General features: G+C 38.7%; 2 protein-coding genes across 2 annotated transcripts in view; one reads left to right on the top strand and one right to left on the bottom strand.

Annotated features, from left to right (window-relative positions):
* The window catches only part of crybg2 (crystallin beta-gamma domain containing 2), a 154,413-nt gene extending 148,054 nt beyond the window's left edge, over window positions 1-6,359 (top strand). Inside the window, exons 20-22 of the mRNA XM_028820004.2 lie at window positions 31-189; window positions 1,032-1,191; window positions 3,699-6,359. Of these exons, the coding sequence (XP_028675837.2) occupies window positions 31-189; window positions 1,032-1,191; window positions 3,699-3,787 (408 nt within the window). The 3' untranslated portion in view covers window positions 3,788-6,359. The remainder of the gene's footprint in view (window positions 1-30; window positions 190-1,031; window positions 1,192-3,698) is intronic.
* A 4,955-nt stretch (window positions 6,360-11,314) lies between these two features.
* On the bottom strand, window positions 11,315-18,576 carry LOC114665167 (salivary glue protein Sgs-3-like). Its single transcript, XM_051919098.1, has 2 exons — window positions 18,403-18,576; window positions 11,315-13,048 (listed from the first exon to the last, which is right to left on the bottom strand). The coding sequence occupies exons 1-2, from the start codon at window positions 18,457-18,459 to the stop codon at window positions 12,020-12,022; spliced, it is 1,086 nt and encodes a 361-aa protein (XP_051775058.1). The 5' UTR covers window positions 18,460-18,576; the 3' UTR covers window positions 11,315-12,019.
* Window positions 18,577-22,969: the final 4,393 nt, after the last annotated feature.

Genomic DNA, 22,969 nt, shown 5'->3' with positions numbered 1-22,969 from the left:
TAAGCCCTGATGACAGCTTTTGCCTTACAGAAACGAATCTTCTTCCATTTAAAAAATTGCCACAGAGGACAATACATGACCATTCAAGGCGATCAGGGAGAGCTGAAGTCTTGCCGGGTGGTTGTATCAGAGCAGATTGATGGGATGTCACATGTTTGGTATTATCAAGAAGGCTTGCTTAAAAACAAGGTAACCATCTGAAAGTATTTTGTTCATCCTAACTACCAAGTTCATGTTCAAATTTATTGTTTGAGATTGGTGTACAAATACACCAGCGTGAGTAGTTAAGGGTTAAAATGATTTGTGTTTCTGGCACTTCACACCTACAGTAAATATGAACAATTTCAGGTTCAGAAACTAAACCAAAAGGTGGTATGCAGGCAGAGTGCTAAATGTACAGGCCACTGCATCACTGCCACTCTTTGACAAAATAATATTATTACTGTTTGAACACTCTAATTTAAAAAAAGAGATTGTAGTAAAGTGAACACGTAGGTATAGTGGTAAGATGGTGGCACAGTGAGCAGTGTTGTGGCCACATAGGTCTAGGAGACTGGGTTCGAATCCTGGCCCAATGTACCATAACAATGGAGTTTGTCTAGTTTTAGGTTATTTAGTAACTCTAAACTGGCCCTACGTGAGTCTGTGTGTGTTTGTGCTCTAGAACTTATTGCTGCCTTGCACCTGATGCTGCTGGGGTATGCTTCAGTTGAACACTACTCTACATTTAGATTAAGTAGATCCAGTAAGAAGTTAAGTTTGACCAGTAATGGCCTGACACCTTATCCAGGATTGCTTCATGCCCTAAGCTGTCAAAATTGCTTCCTGTACTTGTGACCGGAAAGCAGAATGATGCAAAATGGTGCTTCTGTTTAATAGTGTGCTTTATTTTTATTATATTATGTTTGTAAATGTGTACAGTATACAGATTTTTTGAACTGACTACGTATTACATACAGTAAACTGAATACCTAAAGGCTGTAAATGTAACACAGACATGACATTAAAGCACTGCTTTTCCTTAACTCCAGCTGGCCTCGGATCTGAGCCTGCAGGTGGTTGGAAATCCAGAGGAAGGCTCCAAATTGGTGTTGTGGACGGAGTCCCGCATCCCCCGGCAGTCTTGGAAGATCCAGGCCGATGGGCGAATATGTAGCCTTCTCTTTGAGGGAATGACAATTGATGTGAAAGGTATGTGCAATAAGCTTTATACCTTAGTTATTGTAACAGGCATCTAGTATGCTGGAAGCTCAAAGAAACAAACTAAAAATCTCTATTTTATATTGCTCTTTTGTTAAATAAATAGAATTCCAAGGTGCTATACAGGTAGAACTGTAATTTGATTTTTACAGTTGGATGACATGTTAGGAAGTGACTAGGGTTAGGGTCCCACAGCCAGGCATGCTGGGTTACAGACGCAAATTTGGAGTTTAAAGTCCAGTGCCTTAGCTACTAGGCCATGCTTCTTATGTTTTGCTCAGTCTTTATTTGGACAAATTTATAAGATTAAAAGCCATTAATAAACATACTAGACATGAGCTTTGTACTAACATTTTCATTAAAATAAACTTGAGCATTGGTTTAGTCAGTAGGCTCAAAAACAAAACATAGATTTTTTTTCTGCTGCATATACTGTATACAGCTTTGTAGTTTGCTAAAAATATATCAGTATCAAGTATTTCTAATAGTACTCCTGCAGTACAACAGCAAATAAATATTTGACATTTCTGGTGTTAAATTTTGGTCCTAATGCCAGGATATTTGTCTGCCAAGTCCATAGTCCTTATTAGTCAATAACACTAAAGCACTATGTCGTTTTTTTCAGTGGTGTTTCTCAAAATCTTATTGTAGAGGAATCTTCTTAATAGAACTTAAAGGAATACTCCTCCCAAAAATGATAATTTTTACATGTTCCTTACCCTCCCATAGTTAATAGTGATGGTCAAAAAAAATGTAAATGTTTTCATGTAAAAATGTAGCAATAATAATAATAATGCTTCTTACATACAGTAATAAGAGTCAGTGGTGACCAACGCTTGAAAATAGCAAACATTATCAAAAAGTCCATGAAAAAAATCTCATGTTAATCCTGTCACATAATGTACATGTCAGGTTGTCCAATTGTATGCTCACCATATCCCAAACACGTCTTTTTGCTAAAATATTCTTAAACTAGTTTTGGAAAACGCACTCATGAATGAAAACAGAGCTATCTTGAGCATTTGAATTGAAGACCCGCCTCTACGCCTCATTCATTGGTCAGGAGTCCAGCCCAGTAACAACTTATTCATTGGCTGACATTGTGGCTAATGTGATATCAACAGTAAGTGTGCACTGAGAGACGCATACAACTACAGATTGGAAGTTAAAGAAAAGTGAGTGGAAACATTATCAGGATGCATCAGAAAGCAGAAGATTAGTTCACCCATTCAGATTCACAGATTGCTCCCAAATAATCGTACTCCAGTTGTGTCTCATCGATGTGAATATCCATGTAATGATGAGAGGTGGGCCTACAATTCAGATACTCTTTTGCATCAGGGCATGTCCCATTTTCATTCACGACAGCACTTTCTAGTTTAGTAAAAATGCATGTGTTTGGGATGTTGTTAGCATACGACTGGATGACTTGACATGTGGATTATGCAGCACGTGTAACATGAGATTTCTTCATGGAAGTTTTTGATATTGTTTGCTGTTGGCCAGCGTAGACGGCTATTATTTCAGAATGTTTGTTATCACTGAGATTAAGAGCTTTTGTCAACCATTCCTATTAACTACTTGGGGTAAATAACATACATATGAAAAATAACATTCTGGGTTCCTTTAAGAACACAAGAAATGTAGGCATTTTGGTCCGAATAGACCCTTCTGGTACCAAACACTCAGCTCCTTGTCTGCTATAGTATTTCTAGTAAGCAACATCTATACTATAATAATGGGCAGTTTTTTAAAATTATATTTGCTCATAACAGCATATTTTATTGATGGATTCCTTTGCTTATGTGGCAAAGGCACTATATAGGCGTCGACCCGACACAGACTCACACCGGAGGCACGTGAAAAATAAACACAGTCCCAAAACAACACACAAAGTAAATCACCCCAAACCACACTCTTCTTCTTCCTCCACTACTCCTCCCAAGCAGCAGCAGCAGCAGCTTCATTCTTCTCCTCCTCCTCCTCCTCCTCCCGACTCTGGCGCCCTGAGTAGTGGCTGCAGGTTCCCTTTATAGCCCTAACGGAAGTGCTGCAGGTGGTAATTGGCCTAATTAGGCTGCACTTCCGGGTGTGGCTGCATTCCAACACACGAGCTCATTAAGCCTTGCAGCTCCTCCGGATGGTGGCCACGGAGCCCAACAGGTCTGAGCCCTGATGTCCCATGCCTGTGGCCCCAATGTAACCCAGGAGGGCTGCCACCATGTGTTCCAGGGGATGTAGTGTGCATCCCATGGCTGTTTCCCTGGTCCCAGTGTTAGAGGGGGGCCCTGGCCGGGCATGGGTCCCGGCCATCTGCCACACTTATTAAAAAGACGACACACTTTAGCTTTGACAATTTTATTATTTACTAACACTATCCAGTGTGCACTTTCAGCTAATAGAACCAAATACTGCAGGTTGTGTTGAGTGCTCTCTCACCATACTCCTTTCGTGGGCCATTTGATAGTAACGCAAATCTCTGTGAATATTTCCCCCAGGAGGCAAGACCTATGACAAGGACCATATAGTGATGTGGTCATCCTCTGACGAGCGACCTACTCAGATTTGGGACGTGGAGATCATTTAACTGTAGTCTCCTTATATGTGAGCCATAACGAAGTGGATTCTCCTTATCTTATGGAAGACTGGCAGCTGGAGCAAAGACTGCACGGGATTACGTTACTTGTTTAGGTCTCTGACTTGCTGGACAAGTTTATGAAAATGCAACTTCTATTTTGTTTTGACCATGTGGCAAAAAGACTGTAAATAATGTGACTCAAAAGCCTCATGAATACAAGGAGACGTTTGGTAACTAAAGGCTGCCACACTGTGAACCAAAACATAAGCAAGCCATAGTGCCATCCTGTGATTACACTGAACCTGTTTTTTTGCTTTTATTTGTGATTCTCATCTATCTATCTATCTATCTATCTATCTATCTATCTATCTATCTATCTATCTATCTATCTATCTATCTATCTATCTATCTATCTATCTATCTATCTATCTATCTATCTATCTATCTATCTATCTATCTAGTCATTCAGCTCCTTCCTTTTTTTCTCAATCTATCGTTCTTCATGTGAATGTCAAAGTACCCTACTGTGTCAATTTTGCTTTGCTTAAAATCATAAGGAACGTGGATTGCTTTCCACTTTGACCTACTTGTTATATAGTTGTAAAGAAAATATAGGAATGTGTCCCTGTAAAGCAGTTAAAAAACTGCCATTTACTGTATAAACCTCAAATTGTAATTAGAATTCTTTAAAATGAAATCCTGAGGAGCCTCCTCCTGTGATCTGGGGCATGTGGACATGGAGTCCACCTCCTGATGTTGAGTCAGTAGAATTTAAGAATGAAGAGTAAAGCAAATTGCAGCGCAAAAGCCTTCTTAGGGCCTGCTGGCCACAATAACCAATCATATATGCTGTAAGTCACATGACAAATCTACTTCTAGCCTGAAAGCTGACTAAACAATAAAAATTTAAAAGAAGAAAATAACAAGAATATTTATTTCAATGACACATATTCATGCATAGAAATAGCTCAAAGTGCTGTGCAATATTAATAACAAAACATAGTTCCAAATAGAAAGTGATAACTAAGGAACTGCAGCAGTTTGAAACAGCAGAGTCTTAATGACCAGCTTAATTACAAAGTATGGTCAGATGGCTAGGGAGGGCAGACAAATAAAAACTCCTTTTGGCAGCATGTTGGAAAAAATAAACCTGAGGGGTTCCAAGGACAAAAGACCACCCAAACCCCTCTAGGCATTCTACAATCCATGAATGTGTCACAATTACGGGATATTCTTGCCTGGGGACAGTGGCACATACAGTAGTGTCACCACAGAGCACTGGATAAAAAGAAAACGCACAAAAGTAGTGATCAATGAACAGCCTATAAAACAGCACATAGAATTGTATTTATTGAAAAGAACAAATTTCTTCCTTCCCTCAGTATGAAGGAATGCTAGTGATGCTAGTAATTTCTTAAGTGATCTTGAGAACCACATTAAAGAGGTGGGTTTTTACTGTTTTTTTTTTTTTCCAACTGTACTGGCCCGACATATCTTTAATGGTAAATTATTCCAGATTTTTGGTGCGTAGAAACAGAAAGTGCATCATCAGTTCTTTTATGCTTCACTCTTGGAATACTGAGCAAGACAAGGAACAAAGATTACAATTAGGAATACAGCGAACAAGTAGTCAAAAAATTGACAAACGTTTTAGATGTTTCAGCAAGTTATCTACCATGTAATAAAACAGTACGGTCTGTGTGTGTGTGTGTGTGTGTGTTTTGTCCCCCAGAGCAGTCTGATTAGTCATTTTGGCTTTGGTGTGATTGATCAGCTTGACTTTGGTGACATGATTAAAAGAGAAAGTACAAGTGTGAGACACTCAAGGAAGAATAAAAGTGTAGGAGGCATACTGAGAGAAAGACAAGAAATATAAAAGTGAACAAGAGGCCAGCAAATTGACTCGAAATAAGAGTCTGAGAAGCAGGTTTTATGGGAACACGCCGGGCAGAGGGAGCACCAGGCAAAAGAGAGGGTCAGACACACACAGGTAATGAGGAGAGGCACTAAAGATACACATGCTATAGGGTTAGAGATATCAAATATTTTTCAGTTTATTCTATTACAAGCCTGTCTTTTACAGGTAACGAGGCTAGTTTACAATAACTGTAGACATTTTTTAAAATCACTCCTAAAGGACACTGGCTGCCAGTGTAGTGATGCTAAGACTGGGGACATGTGCTCAGATTTCTGTTTTTTTTTTTGCTGCCTTTGGACTAATTGCAGCTGCTTATACCTTTTTTTTGGTCATCCTGATAGGGAGTACATTGCAGTAATCTAGACAACTAAAGACCAAAGCATGTATTAACTTTTTAGCATGTTAAAGTGATATGAATAATCTAACAATGTTTCTTATGTGACCAAATGCATTTTTAATAATATGCTTAATGTACAATGTGAAGTTTAGCTTTGAAATCTAAAATGACCCCGAGATTCTTTACTTTTGGCCAAATTAAGAAAGGGAGGTGATAAAGTAGAAGACTGGCTAATATGAAGACATTCGGCTACTATGGCTCTTAGTTGCCAAGGTTATCCTCCTTGCTATTCTTCAAATATATAAACTGTATATTTTTTAACCTGATTTGAGCTGTTCTTTATGTGTTTTTGTACCATTTCTCCTACTGTAAGTCACAGTGCACATAAATGAAAATTAAAGGACTATAACTAGTAGTACTGACACTTCCAAGAAACGCATGTCCATATGACATCAGCACAAATCACCAATATCAAAGTCAGCGTTACTGGTGGGTTCCAGTCAAGTCAGCCTTACTGAGAGTAAACTGAGCAGGCTGAATTGTTAATGTGAAGAGGGTCACTCCGCAGCTCTGGATCAGCCAAAGGGTGCCGTCTTTTTTTTCCTTTAACTCTTCTCTTTGTTTAGATACACCAGCTCTATTTGGGATGCTGATAAACTCCAAATGTGAGAGAACTTCCAGAGTTCAGTAAGTCAGGCATATAGCCATGAAACAGGAGATCCTGCTTACAACGTATTTGTGAGTGTGAACTCGTGATTCATACAATGTGTACGTGCATTTTGGTTTGCCATTACAGTTCCTATAAAACCTTCTCACCTTTTTTTTAATTTTAAAATGCTGCAGTGAAAGGAAGGGAGCAGCTCGGCAATGTATTAGGTTAGCGAGATGGACAGCACCACAATGCATCAACGTGAGGCAGAGTGTGTGTACAGATATGAATAAGATGAGTTAAAACTCACACAGAGGTATCGGGGCATAAGACAGAAGGCCAAAATTGCAATGAGAATTGAAAAACATATCAACAAAATGCATTGCAAAAAGGTGGTTATCCCATTTTATTTCTTGTGCTCTTCTCACCAGTTAATAAGAAGAGAGTACATTTTGGACAACTTATCCAAAAGGGAAGAGCTGGGGGCCAACAGCCTATGAAAGGAGAAACCAGGGCACTGCAGACAGTATCTATGTATTTCATTGGGACTTATTCGAGTGATTAACACGAAACGCACTTTAACTTCCAAATAAAAACTTTTTAGCAATTTAGAGCAAAGCTTAAGCACCATCATGTGTAATGAGGTGGGCTGATTCATTAATTTAAGGCAAAAGGTCTCCAGGGCTGACTCGGTGTTTAAAATGTCATGCTGCTCACGCCTTTCTTCGTTTGCTTATTAGTTAATGGTTATTCTGACTCGGAAAACAGGAGTGTCTTAAGTTTCGTTTACCAGCTTTTTGCTCAATAGCAGAATTTTTTTCAGATAAGCAGTTGTGCAAACTTTATTTATCTTCTTCTTGAATCCATTTCCAGTTTCATATGCTGCTGTTTGATAATGCATTTCTGATGTTTGGATAACACAGTAGGAAAACAGTGCACATTAATGGTCGGTCACACATCGCTTCATTACAAGATCCAGAAAAATGTCACAACAAACCAACCCTGCACATCATTTTTTTTATTTTGCTTTTATAAATTAACTGTTTTATGAATACTTTGTTGCAGTTTTTTTTTTTGTATTGACAGTAAACAAAGCTTTCATTTAGATATCTGGATGCTCCAGAGTGAAGTAAAAGCGGCCTGACGTTGTGATTTACTGCATGTATTTATGTGGGGTGGCAGTGTGGAGTATGGTGGGCACTTCAGTGGCATACACTGATAATTGGTTTAGTAGAACTTTACCATGTAGTGTGCCCCCCCACCCCAAAATTAGAAAACAAAAGCCACATGCATAACGATACTAAAAATACATTCAGATTATTCTTATGTGATTATATGTACAAATTTTAGTTGAAAGTTTTCCAAGGAGGCAAGGAAGCTCAAATAATATTTTTAAAAGTGATCAGGAGAAAGGTGTAGTCAGAAACGAAACAAAGATACCAACACTAAGATAACAACTGACATGCTTTGTGAGCCACCTTGGATAAAGGCATCTGCTAGCTAATAATAGTAACTCGCAGTCAAAAAGAAACTGGGAGCAAACCATCAGCCAGCCAAGTTTAAACACTGCTCTTTGCAGACAAGCAGGAAATCTCCGTCAACCTTTATATGTTTGACCCCTGATATCATGGATCCTGACTTGTGATCGTGACTTGGCAACACACAACCAAATGCTCACAAAACGATGCCATCCGTGAGTACCAAGATGGTGTTGCAAAAGGCTGCTACAGTATTTTTAAGTTAATTTAAATGAAGAAAAAATGGCAGAAAAAATTCTACAACTTCAAAAATCCCCAAGGAATCACAATGTGCCTAAAAGAGAGAGTAAATTTCAAATGAACTCCATTTTAGTGGAAGGTCGAAAGGACTTTATCATTGTAAATATGGCTGGCAGACTTTGCTACTTTGCTTTTAAGGGAAAGAAAAAAGAAAAAGTAGTCGTTGTGTGTCGTCAAGACTTGCAGTGCCAGTGCGTCAAGACAATCTAGGATTTCTGTGCTGTAGCTGCTGTGTTGTTCCATTCAGTTTTGGAAGCCCAAAGTTATTGTTTATTAAACAATGCAAGATGCAGATGTGTGAATATAAGAAAAAAAAATGATGTAATGAAAAGGAAAATAATACATCTTTACATGAGTAGCACATCTTCAAGTCCTGTCCTTAGTGCTTTGCTAATAAGTAAAATCCAAGATTTTTTCTTTGTGAATTTCATGGAGTGTGTGGACAAAACTCTTAATGCTGCTGCTGTAAATGATGGCTTGTAGTGACGCTTATACGTGCTGGCTTCATGTCTCATTACACTCCGTAAGGCCTTGTTATGTTTCACACGTCAGTTTTCTAATTTATTTATCCAGTGCAGCGTGTCAAGGCAAGCAGTGAATATCCCTACAATATTAGGCTCCAGTCGTAGACCGGGCACCAGTTCTGCGTGGAAAAGACATTTGCTTACCCTCATACTGGGAGAGCTTCACGTCGCCAGTGGGTGCCACACTCTAATTCTCATTTCAGCTTAGTCTTCAGGGCTTCGTCCTGTTATGGGCTGAATCAAAGTCATGGCACACTGACTCTATGTCTTTGCAGTAAACTTGAAAGTTTACTATTGGCATCAATGGTTTCTTTTTTATTATTTTATTATTCTTTTTTTTTTTTGAATGCTCTTCCTGATGTAACTTTTGTCTGGAGCTGGACAACTCTGAGGGAGGTTTATTTGACTTGACACCTGAAATTGAAAGTTGCACAGACAACCAGCTGCTTCTTTGGGAGTAACCAACAGTAGCAAACAACATGACAAGTTAAAGAATTTGACACTTGTTTTTGCAATAATTCATTTTGAAGGATGCAGAGAATTTTGTCTTTGCTTTGACATTAGTTTTTCATGTTTAATAATGGCAAAAAAAATGTACACTTCATGTACTCCACAGAGCCCATATTGTAACACAAAAAAAAAAGAAAATATTGAAACAAGCGAATAATCTTTATAGGCAATATAAATGGATTAACACCGATAAGAGATAATCAAAAAAGGAAGTGTAAAATGTAAATATATGTCAATAAGTGCTGTGGTCATAAATAATCGCCTCTTGTAGTGCATGGCCAGACCATAGGCAACTACACAGCATACATTTTATTTAAGTTCATATTTTTCCAAATGGCAATATTTAAGTTGTACTTTTTGGCAGCTTTTGCAATCCTATTAATGAGTTAATATAAAATTATAGAAATTATTGATAAACCAGTCATCTCATTATATATTGTTGTATATACTGTATATGTGTCTATGTAATGGTGTTGCCCAATGCTTTATATATATATATATATATATATATATATATATATATATATATATATATATATATATATATATATATATTGTGGGAGCTGGTCTGGACACAGACAGGCGGACACCGAAGATTCAAACATCAACACATCTTTATTCATTATTTACATAAAGTGAAGCACGCACAACCCAGTGCCTCAGCACCAATCACCCTTAGTCCAGGCCTCTTTACAAAGCCTCTCTTCTCCTGGCCACCTCCACTCCTCTCCACCGAGCTCTGTCCTCTTCCACCTGACTCCAGCCATCGAATGGAGGGAGGTGGCCCCTTTTATCTTCACCCGGACATGCTCCAGGTGCCTCCCAATGAACTTCTGCCAGCACTCCCTGGTGTGAAGTGCTGGCTGTGCACCCGGAAGCACACCGGGTGTCCCTGGTCTTCGTCCCCCCAGCACTGAGGACCACGGCTCTCCTGGCATTTGGGAGCCCCCTGGCGGTGACCACGGGCCTCTATAGGGTTGAGCTTCCATGCTCCTTTCCCGTGATCCCCATAGCCACCAAGGCGGTCGCCCCCTCGTGGACCGGAGGAGGTATAATCCCTCCTTCGGTCCTTCCGTGCGTCCCAGCTGGGTACCACCCCCAGCCGCTCGCCACAATGTATATATATATATACATACATACAACACACATACATACATGCAGACAAATACTCTGTGTGTGTGTGTGATTGTATATACTCTATCTATCTATCTATCTATCTATCTATCTATCTATCTATCTATCTATCTATCTATCTATCTATCTATCTATCTATGTGTGAGTGTGTGTATGTATGTATATATATATATATATATATATATATATTATACTGTATATATATATATATATATATATATGTATATATACAGTATATATATATATATATATATATATATATATATATATATATATATATATATATATATATATATAAAAAACATAAACGTACAGAAGCTCTGAACTGCATGGTGATGAACTTCTTGGGGTTTTTCTGTTCCTTGAATACACGCTGAGTTCAAACTCTTCTAATAAACCACTAGAAAGGTCACTGCCTTAAAACTTTACTTTCCATAAAATGGACGATCCAGTGTGTCAAAATGTGATTCCTTTTGCTTCCGTTGATGGTTTATATTTTTTTTACATGCTTATTTTCTTAATAAAGTTCAAAAGAATAAGCAAACATTAAGCCATTTATTGTCATTTTGTCATTACAAGTGTTTTGTTTTTTCTTTTTTTTCTCTTTATTCAAATAGACAGGTTGAGAAAGGAATAATTATTGTCAAGAATCGTGTTGTTGATCAAACATAGACACAGACACCATAACAGGTGGTCATTTATTTTAATATATTAAACAATATTAAAAGAGCAACATGTGCCTTAAGTAGTTGTATCTGCTAAAAGAGCAGTGCATGTCAATTGTGTACCAGTAATTTAATCACACTTGTTAATTTGTATTTGGCTTCCTTATAATTAATTTAGCTTCCACAGTCATTAATTCTTGATTGCATTATATTAAAAAGCAAAGAAATCAGATGGAAGAGCCTTTGGACATAAATGTCTGCACCTTTGCTAGACGGGTAAGTTTGAAAAGCCCATGCGACAGACATGTCAGGGCCGTAGAAGAGCAGGTTGAGCTCTGCAGTATTATTAATAAATAGAATGAAGAGGTGCAAATGTAAACATTCAGTAACAGGAGTTTTTAAGATTTAGTTTATGATCATCTCATTAACAAAGGCAAGAAAATTTGATTAAATGTGTTTTGCAGAGAGCCTTCATACATCTATAGAATTAAAAGTTCCAGTTTTTTGACTAATCAGGTTTGTGAGGTTTGTCTCCAAAAATGAGCAACTACCTCTAACTGACAGATCATGACAGATACATGATGGAGATTGGATTTGATACTCTCAGGCTCTTCTCAACAGGAGTGGACAGATAAGTCACAGGACGGATTTTCAGTTCTGGTCTGGTAACCAAATGCAAGCTCATCATTGAAATAACAAATAAGTTCTTTGTGCTTCTCCCTGACTTTATAAGAGCAAGTGACTGGAGAAGATGAAAACTAAGGCTCCTAGCAGGATGAACTTTGACGACATGACTGGGTTGTTGTTTCCACTGTGGGTGGTTGTGAGAGATTCTTTATTCTTGGTTGTCGCCGTCCCTTCACTTGTCTTAGAGGTGGATTCTGTCAAGTTTTTCAGAGTTGTTTTAGAAGAGCTGGTGATTTTATCACTATTGGTTTCAGTTTTTGTTGTTGACTCTTTTGTCGTCTTGTCTCCATTTGTCGGAGGTGTAAAGGTTGTTTTCTGAGTGGTGGTAATTTTGTGAACAGTGGTTGTGTGTTCTTTTGTAGTAGTGGGTTTGTTTTTAGTTGTAGTTGTTGTTTCATTAGCCTTGTGAGTTGTTCTCTCCTTAGAAGTGGATTTTACCAAGTGTGTGGTGGCTGTTTTGTCAAGAGTGGTGGGTTTCTCAGTACCAGTGGTAGTAGTGTGTTTGTTTTCAGTCACTGTTGTTTCGGTGGGCTTGTGGGTGGTTGTTTCCTTTGTTGTTGTCTCTCCAGTCATGTGAGAAGTGGGTTTTACCAAGTGTGTGGTGGCTGTTTTCTCAAGAGTGGTGGATTTCTCCGTAGTAGTAGTGTGATTTGTAACAACGGGTTTGTTTTCATGTGCTGTTGTTTCAGATGCCTTGTGGGTTGCAGTTTCCTTTGTTGTTTTCTCCCCAGTTGTTTTAGAAGTGGGATTTGCCAAGTGCGTGGTGGCTGTTTTCTCAGTTGTGTGAGAGTGATTTGTGGCAATGATTTTGTTTTCAGTTGTTGTTGTCGTTTCAGTGGCCTTGTGGGTTGTTGTTTCCCTTTGTGCATTTCCTCCAGTTGTTTCAGTTGAGTGTGAAGGAGTAATTTCCCCAGAAGTCAATTTCTCAGAAGACACCTTATTGTTTTCATTTGTCATTTTTCTCTCAGTTCGGGCTGTTATATCTGGTTTCATTTCACTTCTGAGTCCTTCGGAGGTAGTGGAGGATTTTACTGTAGTACTGTTTTCCTTTGCATCATTCACAGCAGCCTGTACAGTTGGAAGAAAAGCAAATGCCTCTTTACAAAAGTAAATTTGAACAGAAATAGAAGTAGGTATGTTATCTTTTCATTGCATATTTCCACATTTATGGATGGATGGGTAGCTAGCTAGCTAGATAGATAGGTAGGTAGGCCTTCCTCTATTCCTCTTCCCTGGCAGCTCTATCCCTAGCATCCTTTTCCCCGGGCCACAAATCATTTTGATGATATTCATGGAAATAGGTAAGATATGACATGGTAGAAATTAAGCATTAGGTAGCCATAAATTTAAAAAAGTGCTGTAATTGGTGGAAATTGGCTTCTAAGGAAGCAGGTGGGCTCCAACAAGACCTGCAGCCACTGTGGCTCCCTTGGAATTGGAAGTAATGGGCATAGTGAATTAAGAATAAAGCATGAAATAGACCCAAGTAGCATGAGCAAACATCTAGATGTGCAGTATATGTGCTTATTGTTTAAGGAAATGACTAAAAAAGGACACTTACATAAAAAAAAAAAACATTTTACATGTCCACATATTTACATAGGTCACACTTTTTAATTTATCTTTTCAAACTTGCGTTTAGGGTAGGCGTCTGCTAAGTCAGTCCTGGTAGGCTGCTGTGGCTGCTGGTTTTTGTTCCTTCCCGATTGTTTAATTAGACACCAATCTTTGCCAATACCGGGTCTTATTTAATTTTACATATTGAGGTGTTTTCATACTGTCGTGACACGTCATCATATATCATAGATTTTTTTCCTTTCCAAGGCTGTCATCCAAATGCGGATTTCATAATTTTAGATCTTTCACTTTTTTCTCTTCAGTTTTTTTCCAAATATTTTATCAAACCAGGTAACTCATGATGTATACACAGAGGTGTACATTGAAACACATTAAATGGATGGCTTACTGGTTCCTTTCTAATTCACATCTTATTGATATTAAGGGACCATTAAGAACAATGAATGCATATGTTTTAGACTAAAAAAAGCCATTCGGTGTGTGGGGTGGAAACTACAATGAAATGTAGAACTGTGGCTTGAGCAATTAGGGCCACAACAGCAATAACTGACTTCTGTTGTTATAAAATTAGCACTCTGCCCCTCACCACTGCTATTCATGTTTAAATGAAGATTCAGCACCCTCTCCTCATACCTTCAACACCCCACTTCTAATGTCTGTCTATGAAATGAACGTGCTAATGGGAAAGACAATGCCAACATTAGCTTGCTTTGCACTCAAAGCCTGCAGTGCTCCAGGTCAGTCCGGCTTCTACTGGACTGTGGTCGTGTGCCGTCTGCTTTGTTGCTCCTTCACTGGCACATCATTCCCATTGCTTACTTCAAATATTATCGTGCATAGCCACATCCAGTACAAAACTGGTAGACATCTTGAGAGTAGCTCCCTATTTTGGGTACAGTATATACTAACTTTCCAGAAATTCTTTAAATCACTCACAAAACAGCCCATTTTCTGTGCTTGTCTGTGAAAACTATTGAGCTCGTCTTAGCTTTACATACTGTATATCGTCATCCTGGGCATCCCACACACTAAAGTCACATGGATGTCTCACATAAGGTGGTCGTGATGCTACACTTGCTTGACCAGACAGTTCATTGTGGACTTTAGAACATTAGAAACATTTGGAAGAGAACAGGCCATTCAGCCCAACCAAGCTCACCATTGCTATCCACTTAATATTTCCAAAATAACATTAAGTCAAATTATGAAGGTCTGTAATAGTCCTACTGTCTACAACACTATTTGGTAGCTTATTCCAAGTGTAAAGAAAAACTTCCTAATGTTTGTAAGAAATTTACCCTTAACAAGTTTCCAACTGTGTCCACGTGTTCTTGATGAACTTATTTTTAAATAACAGTCTCGATCCACTGTACTAATTCCCTTCATAATTTTAAACACTTCAATCATGTCACCTCTTAACCTCCTTTTGCTCAAACGGGAATGTTCAGCTCATTTATTTTTTCTTCATAATTCATTTCCTGTAGCCCTAGACTCAGCCTAGTCGCTCTTCTCTGGTCTTTTTCTAGTGCTGCTATGTCCTTTTTGTAGCCTGAAGACCAAAACTGCACACAGTACTCCAGATGAGGCCTCACCAGTGTGTTATAAAGCTTCATCAGAACCTCCTTGGACTTGTACTCTACACATCAAGGTGCTATATAATCTAACATTCTGTTAGCCTTCTTAATGGCTTCTGAACCCTGTCTGGTGGTTGATAGTGTCTAGTCCATTATGACTCCTAAATCCTTCTCAGAAGCTGTACTTTTGATTTTCAGACCTTCCATTCTGTGTTTTTACATTTTAACTTCCTATGTGTAGTACTTTACATTTACTGACATTAAATTTCATCTGCCACAAATCTGCCCAAGATTGTGTGCTGTCAAAGTCCCACTATGATGATTCAACAGTTCCGAGATTATCTGCCAATCCTCCTAGCTTGGTATCATCTGCAAACCTAACCTGCTTGTTACTGATATTTCTATCCAAATCTTTTATATATATATATATATATATATATATATATATATATATATTAAAAATAGCAGCAGCCCCAGCACTGACCCCTGTAGGACACCATGCTTAACTTCACCAAGTTTGGTTCATCGCACCATCACCCTCTGCTTCCTGAAGACACCAACAGAGACAACCCGGTTGTGTTCAATGTAGAATGAGTGGAGACCTTTCCATGGCCTCGGCAGTAAATGGCGTGTCTATCAGGTGACAGCATATAAATGTGTGTGGCCATCCTGCACTACAGGTAATAAACATGGATACATCAGGTGGGCTTCTTGGGTGGGAGTGCATGGATAGCAGGGCTGGCATATATGGTCAGCTCAGATGGCCCTTTGGTAATATGGTGACATTTTTATGTAACCATATTTTTTTTTTTTTTGCATTTTAAAATAATAATAATAGCAAAAAATGAGAGCTAAGTATGAACCTTTAGAATTACACACACGTCCTTACCAACGTTTCCTCTAAGGAGTAGCATATAGTGAGCAAAAAACATTGTTTATGAGCGACATTTTGTTTAAGCCAAAAATTTATGAGCACCAACTCCGACGGTCGGAGTGAGCGATCGTGCGATAAGTACGAGCGACGCCGTCGGAATGAGCAATTGTGTGGGAAGTATGAGCGACGCTCTGAATTCGTGTGAGCGATCGCTCACGCGCTCAGCTTAGAGGGAACATTGCTCCTTACTTGTATATTTCCTATAAAAACGTTGCAAAATGTTTTTATTTTAACGTTTGAAATATCGTATAGTGCAGTTCTCAACACTGTGCTTCACTGCAAGAACAGAAACAACGTATGTGTGTATCGAGGCTTCATGTCAGTGCTTGATACTGACCTTCGTGTTCCTGATTTTCACTTGTATCATGTACTGTATATATCGACTGTGTTATTTTATAAAATTGTGTTAATTTCTGGAATGTTATTAGTGTGTTAGTTACAAGTCCATAGTCTGCAGAAAGTCCCTTATGTTGCACTATGCGTGCGTTTTGTTACAAAGAGCAGGCGCATTTTAGCTTGCCAGGGTATTTAGAGACACATGCAAGATGAGTGAAAGGCCAAGTTTTATTTCGCATTCATATTTGTATCATCCATTTTTATTGTTTACAATACTTACTTTCTGTGTTTCATTCTTTTAATGGTAACTTTTCATTTTTACACATTTTTTCTCCATAAAGTTTAGTTTGTTTCATATTTTGTTCTGAGGACACAATGTATCATTTAACTATTGCATCATAACAGCTGTATTGCCATATGAATTGTGTATTGATTAAGACAATTAAGGGTGTCGCCTCACTCTTAGAAAAGTATATGGGGCCGGCAAAAATGTTCCTTGACCAAGATGGCATTATCACACATGCTAGCCCTAATAGATGGAATCCCAAACCACCATCTATTTTGAAATCAAAACATTAATAGAGACTGGCGTCCTGCTCAGGGTCCTTCAAGTCTCTTTCTTCTAATGTCTTGTAGTTCTGTTTCTATATTCTGGGCCTGGTTTAAACTTTGTGGCACAGATTCATAGGTATAAGCATCAATACGTGGCCATGTGCTACCTGGCCGTTGCATGCTGCTTGTTTGAAATTTCCATCTTTTCAGTCTTTTTAATTTCAGGCCCAGCAGTGCGACTGCCACACTCTCTCATTCCTGTCCTGGAATCTTCTTTATTTCATTTTTTCTCTTACTCTTCTCCTCCCTTTGCAAAGCTGAGTTTAAGGATTCTCTTTTGTGTTGTAATGAGTTGTAATTGTTTCACTTCTCAAAGTTATTGAATTCCGTAAAAATGATTGCAAAAAATGTTGATAGATAAACGTTCATAGGTGCCACATGGAAACATGAAATGGCGGTACTGGTTCTGGCCCTCATGACTCATAAATTAAATGAGATCTAAAAGCACTCAGCCTGTGTGCTCAGTGTGCGGCTTTGTCACACCAGACGAGAGTCTTCTCTACATGAACGGTGACTTCACAGGCCCAGAAAGCAAACAGAAGCCCATCAGGGAATCTCCGCTCCATTCTAATATTGAACTGCACAGCTTCAGCTAAGCAGCAGGAGCCATGAAATCAATTTAACAATAAAAGACGGCTTAATAATAGAAAACATTTTCCTTTACATTTTATTTTTTTAATCCGTCATGAATGTGAAGCAGTAAGAAGTTAAATAATGTAAAATTGATTCAGTTGTGAGGTTACTCGATTTAATTGAATTCACTGGATATGCAGAATGGGAATAGAATGCAAGCCTTTTAGATAAAATTAAGAAATGTGTTTACATGAAAAATCAAAATTTCAGTTAATTTATTTCAAAGTGTTTGCTTAATGCAATTACTGAAATCTTTCTTTTGGATTTGTTTTTTTTTTGGCTGTTGTAATTTTACTATCTATTTAAAAAAATCTATTATATAGTGCCTTATCTATCTATCTGAACACATCCCCACCCCAATTTTATGCTAATATTCTATGTTTTTACCCATTGTTATCAGTAGCTAATGCTTTATAATAAATAAGTTTCTAATTCTTGGAAAACCATCCAAATAAATGTGCCATTACACTTACTGTATGCCCACCAATGCCTCACTCTCCTATTGTGCTGTCAAGCTCGCTATTTGTTTTCCGTAAAGGCAGACCACCCATAGCTCTCATTTTGTGCTTTTGCCAGCCCACCTGTAGTTCGTAAATGTGAATAATCTGAGTGCGTTGTGACAGAGGTATGAAACGTGATTGTTTTTCAATATAGTAACATTTTATCCATTTCCACTAACTGACTTATCTAATTTCAGTTTTAAAATGTCTAGTTTTTTTTTTGAGTATAAAAGTAATTACATGTATAGTACATACCACAAGCGTCCTTGTGCAAACCAGCATGATTAGAAAAGCCACCAATGCTTGCCTCATCTTGGTCGGAGGTCTGCCCTGAATGTCTGCTGGCCGGCTCAGTATTTGAACAGTAAGAAAATGAATCGGTGCTTTTCAGCTATTATAGAGCACATTATCATGGAAAGATGTGAAACCATAGAAACTGAACTGCAAACTAATCCTCCACTGATAAGCGTGTTTATCATCTCATGCAACATGTGAGAAACAAATGCTCCAAGTTCACCGAAAGGAAAAACGCCTTGCAAGAACTCCCTTTTCTGTCTGCCAAGAAAGTTTATTTGCGTGTTTTGAACAAAACTCAAGAAAGAAGAACGACTCCATTATACTGGCAGTGATATTTGCTCGTCACACTAGTCACGTTAAAGTGCCGATATGAGTGCATTAGACCTGTCCAGTTGCCCCACTGTTCTTTTTGGTTTTTCTAATTACAGAATTTTGTTAAATGTTAGACACACACCCAGTTATGTTCAACATTGCTAGCTGCAGGATTCGGTTGTGCTGTGAAACTGAAACATTTCTTACCAGGCAGAGGTCCGGCCAACTTGTCTGCATGTTTCAGGGTTCGTACAAGAACACATGTCAAGTCAAATCAAATTGTTTATTTATATACAATAGCACATTTAAAAACAACAGGAGTTGACCCAAAGTGCTTTCTAGTTAAAAAGAATTAAATAACAAGTACTACATACATAGCAAAAAAATGCATAAATAAAATCACATTAGAAAATAAAATATATAAATAATACCCTGAAAACATATACATACAAGAAGTAAGAAAATTAAAATTAAACTAAATGTAATAGATTAAAAAGAAGAGGGTACGAGTTATTAAAATGAAATTAAAACTAACATATTAGTGGACTCACAAAAGCCCTAGGAGAACCTCAAACTGAAATGAAAGCAAGAGGATAAAGGTGGGCCTTTAATTTAAATTTAAACTCATCAGTAGTATGGCAGGACTTAATGTTGAGCGGCAGACTATTCCAAAGTCGGGGTGCAGCTACAGAGAAAGCCCAGTCGCGTTTAGTTTTGAGATGTGAATGAGGAGCTGTTGTGAGGATGACCTTATTAACCAGGGGGCTGAATCTGAAGTAGGTGGGAAGGGAGCTTGGGAGCATGAGCGTCATTTACCCACCACATGCCGGACCACTTGGATTGAGACCCGAATGCAGCAGGTGACACCTCAGCACAACACTGGAAGCAGATCTGAAATGTACTGAGGGGCTAAACTTTAAAATCAATTCTGTATTTCACAGGCAACCAGTGCAAAAGAGCTAAAGCAGGAGTGACATGCTGTCTTTTCATTGTTACAGTTAAAAGTTTAGCAGCTGCATTCTGAATCATTTGAAGACCAGAAAATGTGGAACAGGACAGCCCTATACACAGGGAATTACAGTAGTCAAGCCAAGAGGTGATCAAAATTTTTTTTTTTTTTTTACATCTTCTTGCTTCCTCCAATCTCACAGCAGTTTCTCAGACGCATTGAATTTTGATGCAGCAGCGCAGTTACCGATTTCTTTCGCCATGTCAACGACGTTTAAGTTAAGACCAGCTTCATATTTTCTTCTGATTGAATGCTCCATCGTAGATGAGGGATGGTCTTACGATAAAGGTGTATGAGGGTGTGAGGTACAAAAAACACAAAACAGTGCAAATGTCGCTTCGGAATAGTTTGGGTATTACCGTGTGGTCACATAGGCACGATACATAGGAAAAAAGGCAGTGTGCTCCATGGTTACTCTCTAAGGTGAGCATTAGCATACCATAATCTCTTGTACCAATAGCGTGAGTTGTGTGCATTCGACTTATATGACCGACATTTTAAAATACCGGAAATTATACGACTTATCCATGGAAGAACTTAAACCCGAGTATATACAGTATCTCAAATCCAATTAATCCAGTTCAGGGTGGAAGGGTACAAAGCCTTTCCTGCTAGCAGTTGGTGAAAAGTTAGAACTGACCCTGGGTTGAGCCCCAGGCTCCTCTGATGCACACAGATACATCCATCTTCAACTTCATTTTCATTAGTTTTTTTACCTGTAGGCAGGTCCCTGTCATGGAATATCAACTCCAACCTTTCCTGTTGTAACTGCCGACCCCTTACCCAGCCGGCAGCTACACCTCCAAGACCTGTGGCCTGGATAATTTACTGAGTTTGAATCTAACTATCAAGCCGTACCTCTAACAAATTAAACTTTTCCCCACAATCGACGGTATAAGTATAAGCACAACAGAAAAGCAGGTATGTAAAATTAAACTGATTAATTGTATTAAATGAAACAACAAGACAAATGCAAAATAGAAATATATACATATATAAATATCCCTCCACCACAGCAACAACGAGACACCACCATATATAAATACAACAAACCCTCCCTTGCCCCTGTAACATATAACAAACAACGAATAACAACAATGAATGATATATGGAATGTCTGATCGTGAATTAGAGTCCGGTTGTAAAAACGAATACGGAATACGGATGACTGAACTAGAGAAAAGTGAGTTGTTTGATTTTCCTGGCAATTGGAGCAACCTCACCATGATTCCTCGGCACGTGGTGGATGACAATCTGACCCCAGATGAGATGAGGGATGAGGGATGGAAGACAGTCCGGCGGAATGAAGAACAAACTATTGTTAAAGCGTGATGTGAAAAAACAGCAGGTAAGTTGATCCGTGGCTGTGAAAAAATGGTCTCTTTCTTTCTCCTCTCCTTTCTCTCCTGGCTATTCCCTCCTGATTGCTTAAATAGTCCTGTGACGGATGTAATTAATTGATAGTGAACAGGTGTTTTCCAGGTTTGGGGCTGCGGTCTCCTTCCATCGGGATGGCATTCACTGACACACACATAAACAGCAAACGGGACGATGGAAACAAGACGCACGTAGTACTAACATTTGACAACACTATAACTATGTAGCCCTGCTACACTGTCTTGCACCTTCTTCTTCACACTCTGGTGTGTTTCATTCTCTGGGATGTTGGTCATTGTCCTCCATCTCTGCCTTCCACATGATGTTTTCCCCTATGCCTGTCAAACCTAAAGGCTCTGTCTCATTACATGATCTTCAGTCACAGACTTCATTTACATTATCTTAAAGAATTGGCAGCATGACATCCAGTCGTGTAGTCAGACGTGCCCAGTGGCTCCGTACAGCCAGTCTACAACTTTTCCAGTGGTCTGATTTTGTCTTTAGTCATAGGAGCAGACACTTATGCATGGAAGCTGACGACCAATAAGCGCTCAGCCAGGAGTACAACGCATATATTAAAGCGATGAAGAAGAAGGACTGTGGATGTTTTATACATGTGGATGCCTCATGTTTTACATACCACAACATAAAAAGGAGCTGAGATGGCTGAACTTGCCATACCTATAAAGCCTTTGAACAGGCACCTGCTCTGTCAGGCAGCATGGTATTGGCTGTCAGAAAAAGAGGCAAGTGTGTGGTACAAGGGACATTTGTAATTGGGCTGAAAGGTCCTCATGCAGTCATCTAATTTAACATACTCTGCAGTTTTTATTGATATGCTCAGGCGAAGAGATCAGGAACTATGGCATCAAGTTGGACAACCCCTGAATGACTAGAAATTGTGTGATGTAGCATCAATTTAAGTACATGTCAGAACCATCTCGTCTGTCTTATTCGAGTTGTTCTAATCAATGTCCTTTCCTCTCTGACTCTTCTTAATACTCCCTCGTTACTCCCTTCTTCCGTCCAGCTTATTCTATCAACTCTTCTCTGAAATGAATTTTCACATGGTTCCAATATTTGCTTTCCTTAGCATCCAAGTCTCTCCTCCATATTGTATTTTGCCTATCCCTCCCCATGTCTGTTTGAATTTTTCTGTTGGTATTCCATATTTTACTATTACAAGGCTGGCTAATATGGGCTTGCATTAGTGATGATGATGGTGTGAGTAAATGTCTATCCCACCATAGACTGTTACCTCATCCAGGGTCGGCTCTCGACTTTTGTCCAGTGGCTAAGCATTACCTTGCACAATAATGAAATGGATTAATTAGGCTGGATGGATGAATTGATGGATGGACCTGATAAATTTGAGGCCTTGTTGCCTCACACTTCTAGACACCCAAAATGTGATTCTGTGAAGAGTCTGCACACTATCTTTAGGTTTTCTCCTGGGATTTTGTTTTTTTTTACACATCTCAAAAATGTACATTGGGATAACTGAAGACTCTGAATAATCCCATTGTGGGTTTGTATATTTGAATTGCAGTGAATTGCTATCCCATCCACAGTTTTGTGGGATATGCTTTGAGCATTCCACCCCAATGTTCAACTAAGCTCCTTTACAACATGGACTGAAGAATGTGTAATGTGTACTTTACATAGGTGAGTGTTTGTACTGTATATAAATGGCCGATACACTAGATATTTAAGTTTTATTTCTCAGCAGCCATTACCCATTTCTAGTGGCCTGTCTCTGATTAATTTTACATGATTTCTGTCTACTATGTAACAATCTAGCAAACACACATATGTACACTGATAACA

The sequence above is a fragment of the Erpetoichthys calabaricus genome, chromosome 14, assembly GCF_900747795.2.
Source record: "Erpetoichthys calabaricus chromosome 14, fErpCal1.3, whole genome shotgun sequence".
Lineage (NCBI taxonomy): Eukaryota > Metazoa > Chordata > Cladistia > Polypteriformes > Polypteridae > Erpetoichthys > Erpetoichthys calabaricus.
This window is presented reverse-complemented; position numbering and strand designations above follow the sequence as displayed.